Source organism: Haplochromis burtoni, unplaced genomic scaffold, assembly GCF_018398535.1.
Source record: "Haplochromis burtoni strain Fernald_Lab_line unplaced genomic scaffold, NCSU_Asbu1 Contig_274, whole genome shotgun sequence".
NCBI classification, from domain to species: Eukaryota; Metazoa; Chordata; class Actinopteri; order Cichliformes; family Cichlidae; genus Haplochromis; species Haplochromis burtoni.
This window is the reverse complement of record NW_024582635.1, coordinates 246,634-270,927: the sequence shown is the minus strand read 5'-3', so window position 1 is coordinate 270,927 and position 24,294 is coordinate 246,634. Positions and strand designations below refer to the sequence as shown.

General features: G+C 37.9%; 1 protein-coding gene across 1 annotated transcript in view; it reads right to left on the bottom strand.

The window, feature by feature from the left end:
- epha6 (eph receptor A6) overlaps positions 1-24,294 on the bottom strand; it is a 185,542-nt gene that overhangs the window by 96,399 nt on the left and 64,849 nt on the right. The window contains exon 4 of the mRNA XM_005940399.3: positions 1,802-1,957. Within this exon, the coding sequence (XP_005940461.1) occupies positions 1,802-1,957 (156 nt within the window). The remainder of the gene's footprint in view (positions 1-1,801; positions 1,958-24,294) is intronic.

Below are 24,294 nucleotides of genomic sequence, written 5' to 3'. Positions count from 1 at the left end.
AAAGACAAATACACTCTTCCACCCTGGAGAGCTCTCAGACATGGCCCCCGTCTATCTCAGTGACAGCTAAATGGCTTTTTAATTAAAGGAGAATTAGTCCGGTTAAACTGTAATTTAATGCAAATATGAAGTCGTAATGACAGTCAGTGAATCATCAATGAAGACGAGGCAGCTGAACAAAAGCCATGTAATTCATCCAGAGACTCTCTAATGTTCCGTTTCACACCAGATAAGTCCTAAAGACGAGACTGGATTTACGGCCACAGCAAATTCTCTGAGAACACTGGAGTAATCTACCAGCTCTATAGACAAAGTAATAACTTACCAGACTGTCTGGCATAGACAAGTATAGAAATATTTAATGTGAATGTACAATGAATTGATTCAAGTTTAATCAGACAAAATGATAACATGACTATTTCTCTCTCTCTATTTATGATGATGGTGATTACAGCTGTCAGTTCTCCCATAAGTCTGATCACATCAAAAAGGTTGACTAACATCACTGCAGTTATACATGCGGCTATTATGTCTAATGACTCATGTCCAAGGTAGGAGGTAATGCCTTTAGCCAGCTTGCTTTTGCACATCTTCAGCATGTTTTCAGCAGCTCACAATTGTGAAAAGTTTATTTTTTTTTTATAGTCATCTTATTATACTATATGAAATGAATCCATGCTATAGTGTTAACACAATTCCAGCAACATGCAAAAGATCCTGGGTTTGATTCTGGACAAGCTACAAACCCAGTAGTGTTAGCCACAAGTCTGGGAGGGTTGTATCAGAAAGGGCATCAATGCCAAATCAAACACAATACCTTAAAATACCTCTTTCTTCTTCTTCTTCTTTTTTTAAATTTACCATACAAAAGCTCTGTCTGTGTGTTTATTTCTTTATCCAAGAACTCCCACTACACCGTCAGAACTTGAGCAACTAAACATGGCACACAGGTACAGCCAAAGGTTCTTATCTGTAACAGAAATTATGATGTCAGCATGTTTCCTAGCACCCACCTGACAATGGACTAAAATGAACCTTTATGAACTTACAGCATAACATAAATCATTATGTTATTTTTATTTCACAAAATTAATATCTCATTTATATTCAGAAAGGATTAATTATATAAAACTTGGATTATGCATAATATATTATGATGCCATCATACTGCCTGGTAATCACCTAGCAACAAGCTCAAATTACCTGTACCTTTCTACCGAGAGTTTATGCCCCTACCACACAATATGAAAGCAACCAATCATTTTAATTTTATAACAATAACAACTAATTTATGCCCAAAAAAGCTGAACCATGCGTGCCTGGCAACCTCCTAGCAATGGGAGGAAATTACTCTTTTTACCAGTTTTTCAAATTAAGTATACTGTATGAACGTCAAACACTGCTGTAGCATTATGTATATACTAGTCATTGTAACATTACCCTGCCATTATCAGATTGTCTATAAACCAGGCTGCCCTTCAGTCACATGATGTAGTTTGTGCACCTGCACACATCCAAATTTCTCTGGTCACATCTTTTAGATAGTGGATTGATTTTCATCACATCCACCTTTCTAGATGAATGACTAAAATGTGTTGTGCAGTAAAGTGAGCTCAAGTCTTTAACGTTATCATTGTTCTGTTAATAAATTCACTGGAATGCATTTTATATTTTCATTTCTAACTCATAAACATTTGTGCCATCTGCCTGTGAAGTTAAAGACGGAAGGTGTTAATCTGATTGTCAAAGCACACGGTGTGACGATCGTGCTTAAAACCCTTTTTTTTTCTGATGTACTCACGTGTACAAGCCATAGTTGGAGGATCTTTCTCAGCCCTGAAGAAGCCTTTCTCACAGCGGCAGATAGCAGATGCTTCTCCATAGCTGAAACTATGCGGAGGGCACTTTGAACATTTAATGTTTCCAGCATATGCCTTGTAGAAGCCTGGACGACATGCTGAGGATGACAGACACACAATGTGGCAGTCTGTAAGTGCACAGCCAGACCTTCATATAGACGTACAGGTAGAAATATTTCATGCAAACATCACATAGCTCAATAATATTATGCAAAGAAAGAGGCCCTGAAGGGAGACAGTTTATGCTGCAATCCATCAGAAATTCAGACTTTAAATAGATTCATGAAACTCATGTTTTCTATTTAAACAGTGAAACAGGGAGACCATCTGCTTTGGGTTTAGGAATATTTACTCAAAGTATTAAAAAGTATGATTTTTTATTTTCCACAAAAACAAAGATAGAAAGAAACATTGAAATAACACAAAAATTCCCACGTTTTTGTTTCCTTTTCGGAATAACAAAAATGGATTAAAACTGAGGGTATTGATTATCAAAACATAATACCAACTTTAGTTTTATTTAATTCATTTAATTCCCAATAAATAATTCAAGCTTAGGGAAAGGCGATGAAACAAAAGCTCTTCGAGGGGAAAATAGTCAGTTGTATCACCTGTCACACAACTCACAGCTGTTTAGTTTTGAATTTCCAATGGCTTCAATCAAAACACAGAAATGTCTTGAAGCTAGAAAGGAACCACAGTTGTACTAAAACCAATAAATGTGTGATAGCTGTGCAAAAACTTTTCTGAATATTTAGCCACCAAAAACACATGGAAACAACAGAATACAACAACTGTTAATATTTTTTGTTAAGCACTGGCTTAATTTGTGAAGGCAGAACACAAGAGAGCAGTTTATCTCTGCAGTTTTAACATCTGGTGTCTTTGGTGAATTAGGGTCTTGCAAAATTGTCCTATTGTATTTCAAACCACAATCTCTTCTTAAACTTAAGTGCATCTGTTAAAACATGAATAAATGTACACACACACAAGTGAAAATGAACAAACTACATCTATTGACAGGTCAGCTCTGTCTTCTGGTTTCACGTGGATCAAGAAGCTCAGTCCACTGGGTCAAAGTCCAGCGCCTGAGTCACATCCATCACAGCCTTCTCCCTATATGGGCTTTGTTGGTCTTTATTCTAACTCATCTGACTTTCTAAAGCTTTTCTGAAAGACATAAGGATTTTTTTTCCATTGCCAAATAAATACTGTTCCTTATACCACAGCAGACTAAGCAGTACAAAGTACAAAGCAGCAAATCTACTGATAAATCTTTTACTCCATTTAACGTTGCCTTGAACAATTTTCAAAAGATTATGACGATTATAAGAAATCATGTCCAATAGGTCTTTTTGACAGAAGGCATTTTGACATGCCACTGTTACAGGGTTTAAATAGTGTGATTACTGAATACCTGAATTCCATTTAGCTGTTTCCTTTTGACTTATTGTTAATGCTGACTCACTTTGACATTGTCAGGGCTTACTCAGAACTTTCAATAGAAAAGAGACATAACTAAGTCGGCAGTGAAATTAGTGTTTTTTCCTACCATGACAGTTCAAAATGTCTGATGCAGTGAAAAAGAAATATTTAGAATATCATAAACAGCAACTGAGCAGATGAAATGTGTGTTAATATTTTATAAGCCATTTATTTACACCAACAAGTAAAAACTTTTAAAAATGCAACACAGAACCGCACACTAGAGATATGTAAAAAAAACAAAAACAAACAAACTCCTCCCAAAGCTAAGCTTTATTGTGAGCCAAGGAGTCATTCACAGGAGGTCAGTGAGTGTGCCAAACATTCCAGGTATGAGGGAGGTAAAAAATACAAAAAACAGGCAAGAAGTGACACATGAGGAAACTAATGAAAAAACATCCAAACAAGAGGTACAGGAATGACTTGAAAGCTTAACTGCTGTGAGTAAAAAGCCAATCTGTTAGGGAACAAAGAGAAGCAGGGGGGGTGTACATACTCACAGTGATGATTGATTGGATGATTGAACTCAGGTGAGAATAATCGGAGCGGAGCACGTAATCACAGGGGTGGGAAATGAACCAAAGTCTGTCAGGAAAACTCAACGGAGTGAAACGAACAGAGGTCTTTTCAAAATAAAATTACATTGTTTTGCATTATATTAAGCTATTCTGGAAGCACTTAGAGTTAATTAAGCTACTTGCTGAAATTTTGTAGATATGCTTGTAAAATTCAGGGAAAGACTTGAAGGATATAAATAAAATACGGCTTGCATTTAGGGGCGGAGTAGTTTGGTTTGTATGTATGGATTAATAAAAAAAGGAACATATCTGTTAGATCAGACATGTGCTGTGCAGACATGGCTTAAAGCAGCGATTTGCTATACCAACTATACAGTTGTTGTTGTAAAACGAGTCTGCTCTAGTTATAATCCAGCACTAACTGCTGGACTTATTCCAGAAGCTCAAGAAAATTCTCATTTTCATGCTACAGGAGCGAGAAAACGGAATCTTTCATTTTCAAAAAACATTTTCTAAAATAAATTGAAGGATTTGAAACCACCAGCACAGGTTAGATTGATAGTAAAGACCTTAAGTCTAAATAAATGTAGTAGTAAAAATTAAACAATACAGTTACTTCCCTTCTTTAATATTTAAAATCACAGGCAACTAGCTGAAATAGAAAGGCTTATGAGAGTCTTAGCCCTAAGGGATTCACTAAAGCTTTCTTTTAATAGTAGTATTTCCAATCTTCAAAGCACTTCCATGTCAAAGAAACACACAAACTCTTGTCTGGAGAGACTTCCATTGCTGCTAGTTTTCACATTGATTTAACAAGGTAACATAACGTGAGCCATTTGAAAGGATTCACCTTGAAGCACTGAGAGCCTCTGTGTCTCTCCATTGCTGCTTGTGATAAATGGAGCTGTAGGGAGGGCAAGGAAATGCCTGAAACCACAACTGTGCTGATCAAATGGGGACAATTAGGACAGGGACAAAGAGGTTAACACGCACACAGGGAACACAGCGCACACTGCCAGGGCTAATAGTAATGTTTTTAGCGTAGTCTCATTTTTGTTCAATGAAGGAGTATTTTTTTAAATCGAATTTATCCTTCCTTTCATTTGAAACATTTTCCTTTTTTATTCATCATCATTCCTCTTAGAGAATAAGAACAAAAGGTTTACATTTAGTTTAAAGCTGTTTTAGTCGAGCTATTCAAACTGTTATTCGTCTTCAAAACTCTATTTAATGTTGACACACACACACACACACACACACACACACACACACACACACACACACACACACACACACACACACGTATGCAGCAAATAAACACACAGAAGCTATCTGTATGAATATGATAAGTGGCATCCCCTATGGCATACCAAGGCTGCCTTTATCATTAACCTCTGATACTGACATGTCCTTGAGTCAAAAACCGTCAGTCAACACCCCCACCCTGCAAGACCCCGCTTTAGACTCTGTCAACCTAATGACGCCTCTCTGTGACCTTCGCTGAACTGAGGGGATGTTCCTTTTCAAACCCCGCAGTTTCCTGCTGCAGTATGACCAGCCAGGCTCTTTGCCAAGGCCACAGTGGCACTGTACAGGGGTTGACCATGTGTCGCTCGAGGATGGACATGCCCGGTGGCCAGGACGTAAGCATTCATGTGTTGGGATGAACACACATAAACACATGCAACAGCTGAAGTGGCAGGAGCAGCATGTCGAAGTCAACTGGACAGCTGGTCAAATGTGAAAAACATGTGAACATTTTGGCCGGAGAAAGAAAAGCTGCAGTATGTCCAGTGCCACTGCTGATCCATCCGTCAAGGACGCCCATTTCCACTTTATATAAAAGCATGAAAGTGTATATGTGATAGCACCAGTGCAGTAAACAGTAAACCTCTCATACTGCCCTCATGACATGCAACACACAGATTTAAAAAAAAAAAAGGCTTTTGACATAGTCAGTACTTTAGACTGCTGAATTTCTGGTAACTAGGTAGGAGAACTAAGACAAAATAGCAGCAGGGGAAGTAGATAGCCGAGCAAGACTGAGTGTGCATGAGTGTAATGTTTCTGTGTGTGTTACTACAATGAATCCCTTTTACAAATGTTTCATAGGCCCAAAGGTTGTATAAATTCCACTATTTCACACTGAAAAAAAGAATAAAAGTCTGGGTATTACTTTCTGGGAAGCACAACTAACTGTACTAACAAATGCACGTGCACATCTGTGAATAACAGGCGCACATTACAGAGTAAGAATGCAATTATATGTTTTGATAATGATACAGGTGATTTATAGCAATATTGTTGTCGCTACCATTTCAAATATTAAAAGTACAGTTAAAAATCAGTACAAAATAAATTAACATAGATTTTCAAAACTCATTTCTAAAGAATAAAGTTACGTTTAGACTATCAATGCGTCTCCTATAATCGTAATAACCCGACCTCCTGTCTAAAGTGTCTCAGGAGAGAACATAATGAAAATTTACATCTGCTCATTACATTGCGGTAAAATAGGGGTTTCATATAAGTTATTGATATTTGCTAAAACAGTGTCCAATACTTGTGTATGTATGGATCTGAATGTTGTGTATTGCAAATACTGTGATATAAGCCCATGTTAAATACATAAACTATATATTTGAAATCTCAGAGAAAGCACATTCAGATCTAGCAAATGAGAAACTTAGCAGACATTACACAAGTTTACTATTTTCCTACCTTAACACACATGCTTGTTGAGCTGACTTTGTTTTCTGTCATAAAAATGTAAGTCCATGTCCTACCCATCTCAATACATGTCCATCTTTCAGACCCAGTGGAGTGGATTTCCCAATCTTGTAAAATATGTAATTATACGTGTCATGCCTTATATCTATGAATTATGTTTTACTTTTAATGTCTTATTAAGCTGATGCTTAAGCAGGAAATCTTCACCCAAAATACTTCAGAAGAAAAAAACCAAACGTGTTACGATTTTCTTCCATTTGACCAAACAGTACACTTAATAAGCAAGTAAATTATAGCTGGGGGGGGGGTTGCGAGAATAGGATGCTGCTGACCGACTGCCCTTTGGGTCTCCAAACTAATTCTAGACCTTCAGCCCAAGGTTAATGAGATCTGGAAGCCATCCACAACATCTTCATGCCCAAGGCTCAGAGCTCCAAATCTGGGCCCTGAGACACAGAGGCAGTAGATTGCTCGGTAAGTTCACTGGACCTCAGCAACACCAGAGCAACTGGCAGGCAGATCATATTTGAAGAGGAGGCCTGTCCTTCTGCATCTGCCTGGCTGTCTCTCTTTATTGCTGGGATGTCTGCTCAGACATCAGAAAGAAGGGATGTCTGCTTCTTTCATTAGTTAGAAAAACACATTTTCTAAGTAGTTTGTATTTTTTAAAGTAGTTGGAAATGTATTTATTGTTTATTGAGATACCTAAAATACTCCTGAACAAGACAAGTTCTGATAGATGGCTTATTTAACATGAGAACAGCCCTGTACAGTACTCCTGAATTACATCAGGGAGCATGGGCACGTAAAACATATAGGGCCGTCCCAAGGCGAAGCTTTGGACCATTTACTCTTACCCAAGTGTTTTTATTGTGTGATCCTAAACATACCTTTCACATAATTCACTTGCTATAGGCACAAACGTTTCTTGTCCTTATAGCACATTTGATAGCTTAAGATGTTGTAGAAAGAGTTTCAGAAAAGAAACGATTTTTAGAAAAAAATGGCAGTGAATTACAAACAAATAAATAAAAAGTAAATAAAACCATGTATTTCATCAGACCTTGAAATTCAGAGTATAGATTTGTACACTGCTACTTGTTTAATACTTGTGTCCACAACCGTTCTCCTTTAATTAAACATCAATATGAACCCTATAGCTGTCTGGACAAATGGAACACTGCCTGCATAGTCACTTGTCTTCATTTCATTTAAAAAAGGAAACAATGCAGTAGTTGTTCAATGAGCAGTAAGATCTGAATTCTGTAAAAAAAGAAGACCTTTTTTGGAGCTGTTACACATTCAGTCATTTGGACATTTTGATTATTTGGAAAGGAAACAACTCTTATGCCAAATCATTAAAGTCATTCATTAAATTATGATTTCTGTAGTCGAACCTTGTAGTGAAACCTGTACTCAGCGGATCTAGTTCCTCATGTGTTTCTTAAATGAATAAAAGCAACAAATAAAAAGTAATCAAGTAAGTTTTTGGACATGGAGTGACTTTGTAATAACAAGGATCTCAAAATTTGCTGTACTTATTTAATTATTATCAATAATTGTAGTTAAAATTTATTGTATACGTGTAAAAGTGGGCTATAGTTAAATGGAAAGAGTCTGCCTTTGCCTAGCTCATATGAAGGCCGGCATCTAACTACACCCAACTGCCACACTAAAGAAAAATGCTATTTATGCAAGTTTTCATGTACATTTTATCTATTTGTTAATAGAAATAGGCTATGCAATATTGTTTTAGCAGGCTATATGTAGCGTTCACTCAGTTATGCTGAATTCATCAAATTTCATTTTATTTTAGGTGAAAATAATATTTATACTTAAAGTCTGGATGTGGTAATATTTAGTTGAAGATCTTAGGACAATTTGAGTGCTGCAACACTAAAGTCAGGTTTAGAGGAACTCAGTGAGTCTTTGCAGTGTACAGCCGATGGTGGTGGGTTCCTCTCCTGATGATCAGCGAAGAAGAACAATTCCAAGAGGAGCACAATTCTGCAGCATTTACTTGCAGAACCACATCAACAAATGTTGCAGAATAGTTCAGCTCTTGAAATCAAAGGCAGTGTGGTGAGGAGGCGATGCAAAGGATGAAAGATCATTGCAGAGATGATGGCGTTAAGTGAGATGCAGCTCATAACTTATTGCATATGAGGGCAAAAAAATGGAAGAAGAGCTCTATTTTCAGTTTCATCCCATAAAAAAATATTACTCCCCTCAGTGTTTCTTCTGCCAAAACTATGGAACAATAATAATAATATAAAAAAAAGCCGTATTGCTTATTCTCTGCGCTGACAGAGTATGCATTTTGTCCACACATATCTACACTAGTGGAACAGTAGTGCCTGCTTCCCATTTTCCTTCTTCATACCAAATCATATTCCACTCCATCGGGAGAAAATTACAGTCATGCAATATGATAGTCATGCTCACTTCCAAACAAAACAAAAATGCCTGCCAGTAATACTGAGTTATATAGAGATGATACAGTACCATGATACAAGACTTCATGTCTGTGGGTGAGCATACTCCAGCTTGTGTTCTCACAGTACTTCTAGTTTTAACACAATATGTATTGCCTACTAACACTGCAGATGACGAAAAGTCACACCTCCTAAAAAAGCAGCAGCAGTGGCACTCTGAAACCCACGTCTAATTGTTTCACAAGTAATCAAGAACAACACTCTCAAACACTATAATATGAAAAGCCCTCTTCTCAGTTTCAGTCTGTCTCTCTTATTCATCAGACTTACTCACTCTCTTCATTAGCTGAAGCAGAGAGTGTCATGATTTGTAGTTGAGGACTAGCAGGCCTCTCAAACACACCTTCGTTTAAGTGCTGAGAAAACAGCACTTGATTATACTCTGTTTCGGACACAGACAGCTGGAGACACCATGGCGCAGTAATAATATGTTAAACTTCTCTGAAATCTGATGACTGGGGTGTTGATGTGTTTTAATGTAAAGTCTCCATGGCAGACATTAGGCGTCTGTGTGGACTGTCTGATGACTAAGGCCTTAATAAAGGAACAAAGAAAGCCTCTTAATCTAAAGGTATTTTGCATACATAAAATTTGAAAGTCCTTCTTTCTTTGATAATCATGATCATTAGTTATTATTGTCATCAATAGGTTGGCAGCTGCAACACTTAGACCAGGTACTAAAAATATGTGTAAGGATATAGTATGCATTTGTCAAGTACATGTGATCTGAGTTTATATTTCTATCTATTTATGTGACATTTCAACATAGTGCAGAAATTATGATGACCTGTTTGCAAAATGCCATTTCAGCCAATTCTCGTTTTAAGGCCAGCTGCTGTCACTGCTTCTTCTTTTTTTTTTGTTGCAATGAGGCAAAGGCCGGTTGTCAGTCATTCTCCACCCACCCACACAAAAAGCATCATTCAGTTTTCTTTCATGTATTCTCTATAACGAGTGAATGTCACATTTTGCACATATATGGGCTTTAATTAATTACAAAATATAGAGATAGTTTCCTTATTAAATATCAGGTAATAAAGGCAACAAGACAGAAAAAAAGCAATACAGTTAGCAGGAATAATTGCACCTAGTTATCCCTTTCTCTGACAGCACACAGGTAGATACAAATATACTGGCAGATATTAGAAACTCTATCAACGATTTGAATCAGCAAGACTTATTTCATACAAGGTTCTCACTTTTATAAAACTCTTTGCCCCACACTTCACTGCAAGTGCTTCTAATGCATCCAAGCTACCAAAAGGCAAGATGCAGGTACACTGAGAAACAGGCAGTCATTCAGATTCACAACTGTGGGCAATTTAGAATCACCAATTAATCGAAGCCCACTAATTGCATGTTTTTGGACTGTGGGAGGAAGCTTAAACCACCATGCCACCGTGCTGCTAAACTCTTATTAAGTCATAATGTACCCTTTATCAACATCCAGCTGAGTAAAATGCATTGCTGAAGTGCATTTCTAAGATAGATAAAGAAACACTTAGAGATGGAGAAAAGCTAATTATCAACCCCACAATGAGTTGAAGCAAACACAAAAAGGCAAGGGAGTAACAGCCAGACGGTGCTGGATGGACTCATTCTGGGCTTCCTATTCCTTATATATCTGTGATGTTATCAGTGACACTGATCTTTTTATGAACTTTACAGAGGTCAGCCTCACTGATCCCTTTATAGCAATGTTTATAGCAGCACAGACAGCACAGAGTGTTGCGCCAAATGAACTAACAGAGTAGTAAAGCTTTCAAAAGACATCCGTTAACGCTGAGTGAGAGCAGGGTTTCTCTCTAAATCGTATCTTAGAGGCAAAATGCTGACTGGAAGAGGCTTTGGGGTGAACCGTTAGGGCCTTGTTTTTACAACATTAATTGGACAACCGAGACACTGCTGTGACTTGTAGTGACACATCGGTGACTTGTATTAGAATATCTCTAATGCATGATCACAGCAGTAAGTCTTCTACTGGGCTTTTTGTCCTCCCAGTGGGTGTACACCACTGAGGGCACAACAAGTGCTCAACAAGTATGAGAAGTTTAAGGTTTACAATGGGATTTTTTTTTTTTTTTTGATGGGTCTGCGATATTCTTGCTCTCTGTAAAATGAAAAGTCCTATTTGCCAGGCCTGAAATTCTCTTTGACAAGAATAAAATGTGAGTTTGTTAGCAGATTTATGTGGCATGTTATTATTATTCCCAGAAGAGCTGTAAACTTTTATTACTGGCCAACAGACTTACAGCATTATGATATTTAGAGGACACAAATAAAAAACAAAACCCCCAAAACCTGTATTTGTGTCCCTGCTTATTTTTCAGTAAAAGTATTCAATAACCTTATTATGATACGGTGCAAAACTCTGATTTCTTTATATTCTGCTTCCAGGTATCCAGTATTATTTAAACGCGATCTTAATCAATAGTTCTAAAGTTAACTTTAACTTAGTCTTTTGTCTACACATAACAGGGAATTTAACAACTAATCAATTTCTTGTGCTATGTGTAATATGTCTGAAGGTCATTTCCTTAAGAAATAGGAATAACATCCAACACAAGACCTGAAAGACACTAGACTGGAAATCAGTTGTAAAAAACTTTTTTTTTCAAATGATCGTCAATAACTACAGAGGCAATCAGGAGAGAGGCACAACAGTGACGGTGTACACGCAAACCCATAAAACACTGTAGAGGTTCTGTCATGGTTTTGGGGCTGCATTTCAGCCAGAAGTGGGGTTTTATCAAAACTGATGGAATCGTGAAAGCAGAAAAGTACCATCAGACTTAATACCATCTGGAAAGTATGTGATTGGCAGCAGCTTCATTTTTCAGCATGACAATGATCCTAAACACACTGCCAATGCAGTAAAAGCATACTTGGATAGAAAAACACACAATGGAACATCATCAGTCATGTACTGGCCTCTCCAAAGCCCAGACCTCAACATTATTGAAGCAGTGTGGGATCATCTTGACAAAGAACGGAACAAAAGGCAGCCAGTAAAAAATAAAAGTGGCCATAGCAAATAATGACTTTCAGGCTTTTTAAACTTGTACAATTGTTTTCACCTTACATAATAAACCCGTTTATGTCTGCGTGTTTCAATAAACTGGTGCATCTATTTACCAACATATAAAAAAAAAACGAGGGGCGCCTTAAGAATTGTAAATGTACAATACTGTAGTTAACATTCACATATGATTGAGAAGGTTTTGCGTTATAAAACTTTTGAGCCACATAATCAATTAAATCATCCACAGGAAGAATTAGAATAAGTACGACCATGCTGACCTAGAGGAAAAAAACAGCAGACAGCAGATCATAGTTGTTCAGTTAACTAATAGTCAACTGAACAACATTAATATTTGATTAACAAAAGTTGATTATTTTTGCCTACAAAACAAAGAAACGGTCTTGCATTTTGGAAATATTTACAGGTACTTCCTCTAACGCCCTCATTTTCATACCACTGTTTTCACTCTTAATTCCTGTAATTTCATAAAAAAAGAGAGAATGAGTGTCACGTGAGTATGCGTGGAGGTCTAATGAATTTATTATAAGGTGTTATGAAGATTAGCATGACTTAGCCCCAAACTTCCTCGCTCCCTTCCTTCCGCATGATTGATGCTGATTGTGGCTTTAACACGCTGTTAAATCGACAGCAAATCCTCTTTAGCAGAGGTCGCATTAGCATAAAGGCCTTCTTGTGGAAAATAAACAACAGCAATGTCTTCTCAAAAACAGCACAAACAAAAGAGGGAGATAATGACATGGCAGTCCTTTAGTAACATCAACAACAACATAATGGAGCTGGAGCGAAATTAAAATGGATCAGTCAATTTAAATGCCTTTGGGGTTACTCTCCCTCTCTCCTTCTATCGCTTTTAGCTTTCCTTTAAAAACCTCACTCTAATAGCCACAGGATCCATTGTGTGTGCACAGGATATTTTTACATGTACTGTGTAATATAAACATATGCACACTTGCACTTTTTCCCTCTCTGTGATGGAGCTTTTGAGCTGTTTTATGGACATGTGGCACTTAAAGAGAAGCTGCTGTTGACAGAATTTTTTTCTTAACAAACTAAGAAAAAAAAATATAACAAGAAAAACATCCTTTTAAGTTTTTGTCCAGATACTTAAATGTTAGTGACATAACAGAAAGCAGGTGTTGGCAGAAGGTTTTATAATTCTAAAACAGCTGCACTGATGTCGCCACATGCAGCGTAGACAGTCTTGCTATGGGTTCATTGTAATGATGAACAAAATTTACATTCTCCAAAATGACACTCTCATTGCCGAAACAAAAAGAGAAGTGGGGAAAAAGCATTGCCTGTCTAACAATTATCTCTGGTAGAGGAATTTTTTTCTTTGGCATCCTGGCGTGGGAAGACTTGGATTTAGTCGTGGAAATTAATGTTTGAGAACTCAGAGAATTATTTCGGGTTTTATGCAAAGCCGCAGTTACAGTTCATAACAATTATGGTAATGTGTCTATGAGACTGTGAGACATATTTTCAAAAGTTACTATTTTGGCTGAGTGTACAACTTTAGACTGACATGCATAAGCAGCAACGTGTAACACTATGTTAGGAGTTAGGGCCAATGAACAGCCCAGTGGTACACTTATTCTCTAGCTATGCAGCAGGCTTTAAAGAGGGTAAACACAATGCGAATATGCACAAACCTGCAAACAAAAAACAGTAATAAAGCACTTGGCGTTATACTAGAACTGCTCCCTGAAAGTCACGTGGAGCATCAATCCAAGAGCCTCAGTTCAACAAGGTTTTGAGATTCAAGATTCACAGTGTTTATTGTCATGTGTCACAAGAAAAAAAAAGACATTTCTCTGTGCAATGAAATTCTTTCTTTGCTGTCCACCCACAGATGCCGATTAATATATACAATAGAAACAGAACAGATAAATACAAATAGTACAAATAAATAAATGAAGACAGAAAAGAAGACAAAATATTGAAGTGTGAAACAGAGATGCGTGCAAAAGGGCTATAGCTTAATATGCTGGCTTAATATGCAGGATGACCTGATGTGCAAAACAATTATTATTACTGTTCAAAAATAGGTCAGCTGTTCAAGAGTCTGATGGCAGTGGGGAAGAAGGAGTCTAGCATGTGTTAATCCAAAAAACAACATATGTCATTTAACTGATGAGAGCCGCTGAAATCTGAGGTGCAGTTAAACGTTTTGATCTAAACTTTCCCCTTAAAAAGCCCTGGTTACTAACTAAACTGTGTTTTAACATGCAGACATTTCATTTTAACAGCTGTCTTAATGTTGTGTCTAACGCCATTTAAAAAAAGGAAAAAAAGGCACAGTTTATTCAGCGTTAGTCTCTCTCTCTTTCTTTCTCGCTCTCTCTTTTGTACTTCAGCTCATTGTAAAGATGGTTCAAATAATAAATATTACTAGCTAATGCACCAGGCTGGAATGAACATATAGCATGTCTTCCTTTAAGAACCTCAAAGAAGTTTATATTCAGTCTCTACAAGAAGTGTGACTTAACAAGCAAGGTGAACTGCAAATTGGGGATTTCATTTCTTCAGTTGTATTGTACGTGCATTTACAAGCTGAAAGTTGAACTAAAAGAAACTGATTTGAATACAAATACATGTGTGCTTAATTCAACAAATTTATGTGGTAAAAATAAGGATACATATTTGCTTTGTAGTCAACTGTTAAATACAATTCTACAACATTCTCGTTTGTTGGAAGCTCTGCTTTCAACAGTTAAAACGACTGAAGCAGTTGGATTGGATTCAAGTACAAGGTAATCATGTCTTTTATGCTATGTGTATTAAATATAACACATGATAACTATTAGAATTGTCTTTCTTTAGAAGGAACTATTTAAGTGTGAGCGATCATAAAAAAGACCAACCACTACTGTACTTAACAGGTTTGTAATGATGCTACAGGAAAGTAGTAGCAAACACTACTTTAACCAAAATGTACAGTAGCTTTTGCAAGTAGTGTTTGTAACATATTAGTGTAACCAAATTACGTTTTGTGGTAGCTCAGTAATGTAGCACATTTACTAATCACTATGATATTCACTTTAAGATCCTAATTATGCTCGTGTAGGTCATCGGCAGATAGACATATTTTAGCATTTGTGCTAAAATCAGCTAATTTTAGTTTTTGAGAGGAGGAAAATGTTGGAACAGTCTACAGTTTTTGTGGCGTTAGGATACAAACCTATTATTTTATTGCATGGATGGACATGGCCAAGTTGATAAAGTGCAACTGTGTCCAGTTTTGAAACAGCTGAATTTTGCTGCTAACATAATACTAACTCTGCAGAGGCATCTGAAGCCTGAGGTTTGTATTGTTAACTGGTAATTATATGACAACACATTTCAAGCAATGTTGCAGAGTAACGCAAAAGTAATCTAATGTTTGGTATAATGAACTGCTTTCTTCAGAAAGTAAATAAGAAATGTAATGAAGTAAACCAACAAAACAAACTATGGTCTTGCTTTGCTTCATGGTTGAAATGCTTCAGTACGCTCTAAGCCTTTCTAGTCCAGTAGGAGTTTTTAACTTCAGAGGACTCGCTTGGCAAAGGACAAAAAGCACTCCAAGTGCAGTCATCTGGGATGACAGAGTGTGCCTTCATGGGACTAGCGGGAAGCATTTGCCAGTAATTAGGGAAGAATGAGCACAATTGGGGCACCAGCTTCTTTTGTTAATGATCTGAGGACAGCACACTCTCCCCACACACTGGCTGAAATTTACAAACACACACTTTAAAACTCACTTATGTCACCAAAATTGTTTAACTTTGTCACAGATTGGATAGTTTAGCTGGTAGTAAGAACCAGTTTCACTAAGTAACATTTTAAGGAAGTATGTGTGTGTGTGTGTGTGTGTGTGTGTGTGTGTGTTACTCCCCCTGCTGCACAGTATCACCTTCCTTGCACTCAAGATAAACAGCATGCAGTACATTGCGTGTTCTATGAAAGACAAAGATATGAACAGGTATAAATAGATTTTTTTAATATTAAAAAATATCAAAGTTAAAATGTGAATGTGTGCTTAGCTCAAAAGATGTTTAGGGCTTTCAGCCTTGGTCTCGACTTTTATGCTACATGGCAGATTTGGGGATCATTCCACTTTTCCTCTAACTGCCTCCCATCTGCAGTAAATGAGGGAATGCAAGCTCAGAAAATAGGGGGCCTGCATGCAAAACAGTCAGAAATAAATATGCGATTGAACAGCTTTGGGCACATGCTTGCAGTGAGGGTTTGTTTTCTGACAGATTAAAAAAAGCAAATGTATCCTGTCTTGTGAAGACCTTTAGGAAAATTGATCCACGATTTATCCAGAAAGTCCTGTTTCTTTGAAGTAGAGTTATATAAGGGAGACCAGCGTTCCTTCAAATTGTCCTATTCTTAACAGCGTCGGTGGATTCATATGTTTGCCCTGGAAGTAAAGACCTGCCTAAAAATCAATATCAATTTAAAACCATTTTCTGAATATTTCTACCATTTTCATTTGTACTCAAACAGTTCTTTTAGATGGGGAACACAAGTTATAGTGTACTATCCCCAGTAATATTATATGATTTATAACCTTACATGCTTCAGAGTGTGCTTGTCTTTGTCAATTTATGTTTGGTTTAGAAATGTTTCATGTTGACAGCCGAACATGTTTTAAGGCTCAGTTAACTTTCATACAATGAAACATGAAATGGCTGTTGAACTCTAACTCCCTTGTGCTGAGTTTAATTTTCAAATGATTAACACCATACCCTGGTGAGACTTCTGAGACTGAGAGTGCTGATGGCTGTGTTACATACTCTGGTTAGAGTATGTAACACGATGTACTACCTGGTGTCTTTCTGCTGAGCTTTCCGGGATCATGCACAGCTATTAGTCTGAGCAGGGTGAGCAGGGTTACATTGAAGATTAGATCACATTAGATTAAACTAGGTTTTTGTATATTTCACCCCAGCTATTATAACATTATGGGAATATTTAAAAGATACCTCAAAATGTTCAATTTTTCTTAATAGTTGTTAATTCTGTCGTGTTATCTGCTTTTTAAGAATATCACTACATTGTAATAAATGTATACAGTTTGTGTCAATGTAAAATGAAAATGATTTTTTAATGATGTTTCCAATATTTTTAAACCTTAAATTAAAAATTAAATTAAATCATTCACATTTACAGAAATCCCCACAAAAAAGCTGTTAAAAAACAGATAATGTACTTTTTTTAGTGTTCCACGTGGACGTCCCCTTTTAAAAGTCATCCCTCGTGATGGACATCCTCTGACCTAACATTGGTATGAGTTGTGTCTTAATTACTGCAACAATACTAAGTCCAACATCTAAATGGTATTAGAGAATAATTCACTATAAATATTCCTCTAAATACTGCAAGTGGTAAAAAAAAAAAAGAAGTTACCTGTGGGCAGCACAGTACTTGTGCCATTGTGTAATGATAACCCATCAGTCGTCTGCACTGTTTCACGGCTGTGTTATTTATTTGTTCTAGTGCTTCTTATCACTGTGTGCCATGTCTATATGTTAATGCAAACTACAGCAAAAGGCTTTGTGGTCAGACCTACATTTTGTGTTTATCTAATGCAATGCCAACATGGGAGAGAAAGATAATATAAAATATGTGAATTTAAGTTGTTATTTAATGTTTTTGTTCTGTTTATGTTTTTTCTTAAACTGTGCGTGCTTTCCTAATCAATCTCATGTAAATATATAGCTCTTGAAGGACTGCAACTCTAAACCAGGTTTACTGTAACTTTAATAAAACCCAAGCTTCCTTGTTTGGATGTGTCGTGTTTTGATAAACATCCAGTACTGTCTCTCTATCCAATACAAGTGGAATAGCAGCTGGTCTGTCATGCAAAGTCTCAAAAAAAGCAGCAGAAGCATGCCTTTAACTACTTTGATCTGGCGCAGTGTGATGGCATGTAGTGCTGGCAGGCAACAACTCATCATAACTAAAGCAACTTTTACACCAAAGCTTGTTTGTGCCTAGTAAAATCCCTGCCATACATAAATTAGAAAATCAAAGCAAAACTGATATGCAGCCCAGGATGGTCAGCCTTATGGTACATTGAATAGTCTCTCTGTGTTTTGCTTGTTACCATGATAGACTCACCATGTATTCGCTGTGCTGGACGGAGATCACAAAAAAATGTAGTTGTACTCAGTTTTCTGTATGTTGCAAATTACAGATCAAACCCTGTGCCTATCCTGTCTTGTCGGTAATGATAATAATGACATTAATGCTGATAATAATAAACCATGTAACATGGTATCAGAGGTCACCCACAGTCACTGGATAATACTTTAGTTTAATTAAAAACTCTCATTTATGGACATACAATCCCAACTGCAAACACTCCTACACACACACTTCAACACACAAATGAACTGGGAGTATATCCTTTTCAGATTCCTCAGGTTCCATATTCCTGATCTATAGAGTGTAATAGTGTTTAATAAGGCTGACATTATGCTGGGATAATCCCACTCTCTCATGCAGCGACACATACCCAATTCCATTTCCACCGCCTCAGCTGTTTTCTCTCCGCTCCAAAAGCTCATTTCTAGAAAAGAAGGCTGGGGCAGAAAACCAGGCCTCAAATATCAATTACCACTGATGGTGTAGACGGAAAAAACGCTGATGGATGCTACATTTCCTCAAATCCTGTGCTATTCTTTTCATTTGAGTTAATATGTTTTTTTTTTATTAAAGACCAATAACAGCATATGATGAGGAAAAATTAATACCGACTGTCCCAATATGAGGCATAGCAGTGGGAAAAATGCAGCTGCTTCAAAAGTGCATAGACTTGAGTGTCTGTGTGAGTGTGTGTGTTTAAAAATATTATACTCAGACTAACACATACAGGTAAGAGTCGGGTCAGATTATTAGTAACAAAACAAAGTTTCACTTAACTTAGGTGAGCTGTTACTTTCCTGCATTTAATAAATATACCAGCACTTCAAAGTGGTGCAATAAGAAGTGCTGACATATTAAATTGTAGAAAGGCCACAGAATGTGTAATGAACTGGGTAAAAACATACATATTTATTATTTGTTATTAACAATACAAAACGTTCTATAAACATTTTACAAAATACTTACTGCAACGAAAAAAGAAAAAGAAAAAGAAAGATTTTATTTTCACATCCTGTGTATTTACACAAAACATGAAAAAATTTGATCCCTTTTTTAATTATAGACCATTGATATTGTTTATTTATTCAGTGGACTCAAACTAGGGTCATGAAAAAGCAAAAGATACCTGGACTTTTCCAGGTAATAATTATGACTATTTTCAGGAATTAACCCATACATTCTCTTCCACTTATCCTTATCAAGGTCGCCAGGGGGGTCCAAGAGGCAGGGTATACCCCGGACAGGTTGCCAGTCTGTCGCAGGAAAATCCAACCCTGCTAACTGTTTACAGTTAACATTGTGCTGTCTAGCATACTGCAATACTGAACAATACACTGACACATCACAGATTTCCACTTACTATGCAGATCTGCCTATCACTTATGATGTCTAACTCTCCAAAGACAAGTGAATGTAGAATGCCTATACAGTTGTATTAAATAGAAATTGGCTAACAGACAGTTGATTTGAAATAGCCTCAAATGTGTCTTATTCATTCTTACTTTTTTCTCATTGTTGACAGTCGCCTTTAAAATGTTATAATTGAATAACATTTTTAAATATAATTGTAAAAAATTATCAGGGCTAGGCCACCCAGGGACCAGAACCAACCAATTTCCAGTGTTCTTAGCTCGGACCAGTGACCTGTCAGTCAACTGGTATTACATGCACAACAGGAGTAAAATGACACAGGCAAATTGCCATGTGCACACTCCCAGCCACATGCTTACATGTTGTCAGCATAGAGGCTCCTCACTGTAGGTAAAAACCGCAGAGGGAGCACTATGAAAATATTCATATCAACAAACTTATTAGACAGGTCCTCAATCAGCTGAATGTGGACAGTTTAATGAAGCTAACAAAAGCAAAAGAGCTAAAGGTAACGCTATCTAGAGTTCAGAGCAAAGAATGGATCCAACCCCCTTAGATCAAAGCAAAGGAATCATGAGAGGAGTGAAAAAGAGAAAAGAGTTGATGTCATGTCCATCCATCTTCATCCGCTTTATCCGAGGCCGGGTCGCGGGGGCAGCAGCCTAAGTAAAGAGGCCCAGACCTCCCTCTCCCCAGCCACCTCCTCCAGCTTATCCGGGGGAATACCAAGGCGTTCCCAGGCCAGCCGAGAGATATAATCTCTCCAGCGTGTCCTGGGTCTGCCCTGGGGCCTCCTCCCGGTGGGACATGCCTGGAACACCTCACCCAGGAGGCGCCCAGGGGGCATCCTTGTCAGATGCCCGAACCACCTCAGCTGGCTCCTTTCGATGTGGAGCAGCAGCTGCTCTACTCTGAGCCCCTCCCAGATGGCCGAACTTCTCACCCTATCTCTAAGGGAGAGGCCAGCCACCCTTCGGAGGAAGCTCATTTCTGCCGCTTGTATCCGCAATCTCATTCTTTCGGTCACTACCCACAGCTCGTGGCCATAGGTGAGGGTAGGGATGTAGATCGACCGGTAAATTGAGAGCTTCGCTTTTACACTCAGCTCCCTCTTCACCACGACGGACCGGTGCAGCGTCTGCATTACTGCAGCTGCAGCCCCAATCCGTCTGTCGATCTCCGGCTCCCTTCTCCCATCACTCGCGAACAAGACCCCGAGATACTTGATGTCATGTCATCTGGTGAAATTATAAACATACCAGATAATGATGTGAGTGTGCCTGACATTTGTTTTATTAGATGGATCTGTTGCATCTACTTTGTTTCTGTAACTTACTGCAGGAAATTTGGCAGATGTTCAATAATTTATTTTATTGTGAAAGTTTTTGCATTGAAAAGCTGTTTCTTTTTAAAAATATATGCTATCAGTTATAGCTCTTAGAAAGAAAACCAAAATTGGAAAAAAAATCAGAATTAGCCAAGAAAATTAAAATTGGCACGCTTCTTGCTATTATACAGGTTGCCCTGGCCTGTAGACACAGTTACTGTCTCTGTGGCTCTTTTTCCATATAAAACGAATGGAAAGAGATAAGGTGTGTATGAATTAATCACATCTTACTGTATTACTTCCAATACTCTCAGCATCTTGCTGAAGAGTCAGCGCACAGCGCGGGCTTTTACAAATCACACTGTTGTCCCCAGTTTGCGTAATTAGTTTAGTGTTATTGCATTCGCATGGAACAGAGGGTGTAAAATGTGTTATTGCTTTTTAACTGAACACAGTGGGTAAACTAATGTGCTCAACATGATCAATAAATCATATCTGAACACATCAACTCCCTGCCAACTGGAAAATGAAGCAGTGGCTGAACCTCTGCTTGCATATGAAACAAAAGAGGTTTGTGTGTGTGTGTGTACATTTGTACTTGACATACCGTACTCCGTATTAAATGAATTCTGTATTATGTTTGTGCATGTATATCTGTACATGCACAAACATGCCTTAAATCATAACCACAAACCTTTCTCCACTAAGTTCACTTAAACCAGTGGTTCCCAAACTTTTTTTGCTGGGCGCCCCCTTAGTTTTACACCCCCCGCACAAACACATCCTCCAACCACAAGCACCCATATTTTGTTTTCAAACTCCATTGCGGTTTATTTCACACCTCAAACATCTAGTAAACAATTAAGCAAATACAAGTAAACTGAAATAAATTACAGGTAGTAATATAATAAACTACTAACTCTTTTGCGCTACGTCCACACCTACACAGGTATTTTTGAAAACACCGCAGTTTCTATGCGTTTCGAATTTTTAAAAACTGGGTTTACATGTGGAGTTCGTCACGCAACGTCAAAGGTATGTGACTTTTTTCACATCACGCTCTGCGCCACATTATTGTTTACGTGAGATGAATTGCAGAATTGCAGATAGAGACAAAATACTGTTAATCTTACTATCTTCAGGTTTTACACGCTTACATACACACGCAGTTACTGTCCCTCCATTTACAAAGGCAGAGGCGTCACGGTGTAATAATTTTACAGGTAGTTGTTTTTTTTCCTGTGTAATAATATTCAACATTGCGATCAATACATTTTTCAAAAAATGGTTCTCTGTGCAAAATGGGTTAAAAACATAAACAGCTGTGGGACAATGTTTGTCCGTGGTTTGGACAGGGGGAACAAATTGTGGCAGGATCAGCCTGATATTATTTGTATCCTGCTGTAACTTTACTGTATAAAGAGCTAACATCTCCAAAATGTCAGGAGTAGTTAGTCATTACAACAAGTGTTTGTGAACTAAAAATCAAGAATGTGGGATACTGTTTGCCCGTGATTTGGAGAGCCCAGCGTGTGCTCCCGACGCAGGGGAAACTGATTCTGCAGGAGAGACCTACCTTGGCACTTGTGCAGGTGAAGCCAAAGGGCAGATATGCTTCACCATATTTTCTAGTCTTTGGCTTGGAATGAAGTTGGTTTGGAAACATATTTGGTGATGCTTCATCTCCTGCTTTGCGTTTGTGTGGGAGCCCCGTCAAAAAACCTGTCCATTATGCTAGCAGTGTCCAAGCGTTCTTTTTTTTTTTCTTTCTTTTTTCATACGCTCCCCCCCTGCAATGGCTCTGCCGCACACTTTGGGAACCTCTGACTTAAACTAATCCAGTGCGTGTTCTGAATGGACTGACTTGCAGCGTAAGTGAGTAATTGAAGTCATTTGTGGCAGGAGGAATGGGGTTTGTCAGTAAAATACACAGATTAATCCAGTTTCTGATGAATAACTGAATAACGTTGAGCTTGAACTGCAGGTATGTGACATTATCCTGATTGACAGCTAACATTTAACTTTGCAAAGCTTGTCCTGTGTGCATGGTGCTATAATAAATAGTAAACCTGAGGAGTAAACAACAAATTGGCACTGCGAAAAGGATATATGCACAGAATAGAGTGTGTGTTGCTCTTATAACAAAACAAAAATGCCAAACATGAGCCCCGGGAGCATAGCCGTTGATAAAATAACAAGTCATTTATAAATCATATTACCATCGCTGTAATGTCATCAGTTGAATAGTTACAACAGATAGAATCCAAAACAACTTCTCTTTCAATAGTGATAAGTTTACATACAGTTTGAGTTTAGGATGAGCTACAGTCAGTGAATGAGCTGCTGAACACTCAGACACACAGATGGGCTCAGCCTGCAGCTTACTGAACAGGCTGTAGCTAGTAGGGGGCCCCTTTAAGGAGGTTTCCTTCTGAGATGTCATTGCAAATACTGCACTGGTTGTTTAAGAAGGAGGGGGCTGTGGTCACTGTGGTTGCCACATTTTGAGAAACTGCTGTGGAGGAAAGTTTATCAGCTCTCAGGGGTCCCCTAATGGCCTGGGGCCCCATGCAGTTGCCTATCTTTCCTGTTCACAGGCTGCATGTCTGACTGTTGAGAAAGTCTAACAGAAGACAACTTACAGCCAAAATATGAGGACAGCTCTCTTGGGTTCCCAGCAATAGACCCACCAAGTGCGAGTTGTTGAGAGAATTGACAGAACGAACAACACACACACACAGTCATACAGAGACCTTCATTTATAAGAGGTCATAAAAATAATACTTGTTTAATGCAGCATTGCACCTGATCTTCAGAGCCTCAGGTTTATCTGCCTTAACAATCTTCTCATTGCTTGTCCCATGCTTCTTTCCTCTGACACTGTGGATAGCAAAGGCAGTTGGTCCACTTTGTAAAAGCCTCCTGCAGCTCGCTAATCATGTTGACCGCTGGCTACCAAATTAAAGCTGTCACTCCCGCTGCTGGGCGCTGTTGGTCTAAGCAATGTGGCTTCCAGTGGATAAATAGATCCACCACAAGGGGCCTTTCCGATCATTTTTTGTTACACAGATATTGCCGTCATGTGAAGACCTTGTGAATTTAATTTTAGGTGGATTGACTTGTTTTGTCTTCTAATCAAGCAGTGGTGTAAAATCTGGTTACAGATGTGTGATAAAATTTGTGTTAGTGTGATTTGACTGCTTGTTAGCGGGTTAACAGACTCTATTAATAGCTTCAAACTATGAGATTTTGTTTCATGAACAGAGAGTACATACAATTCTCTTGTTGGGCTTTGCAGTAATTTGCATAGTTAAGTACTGCAGCATGA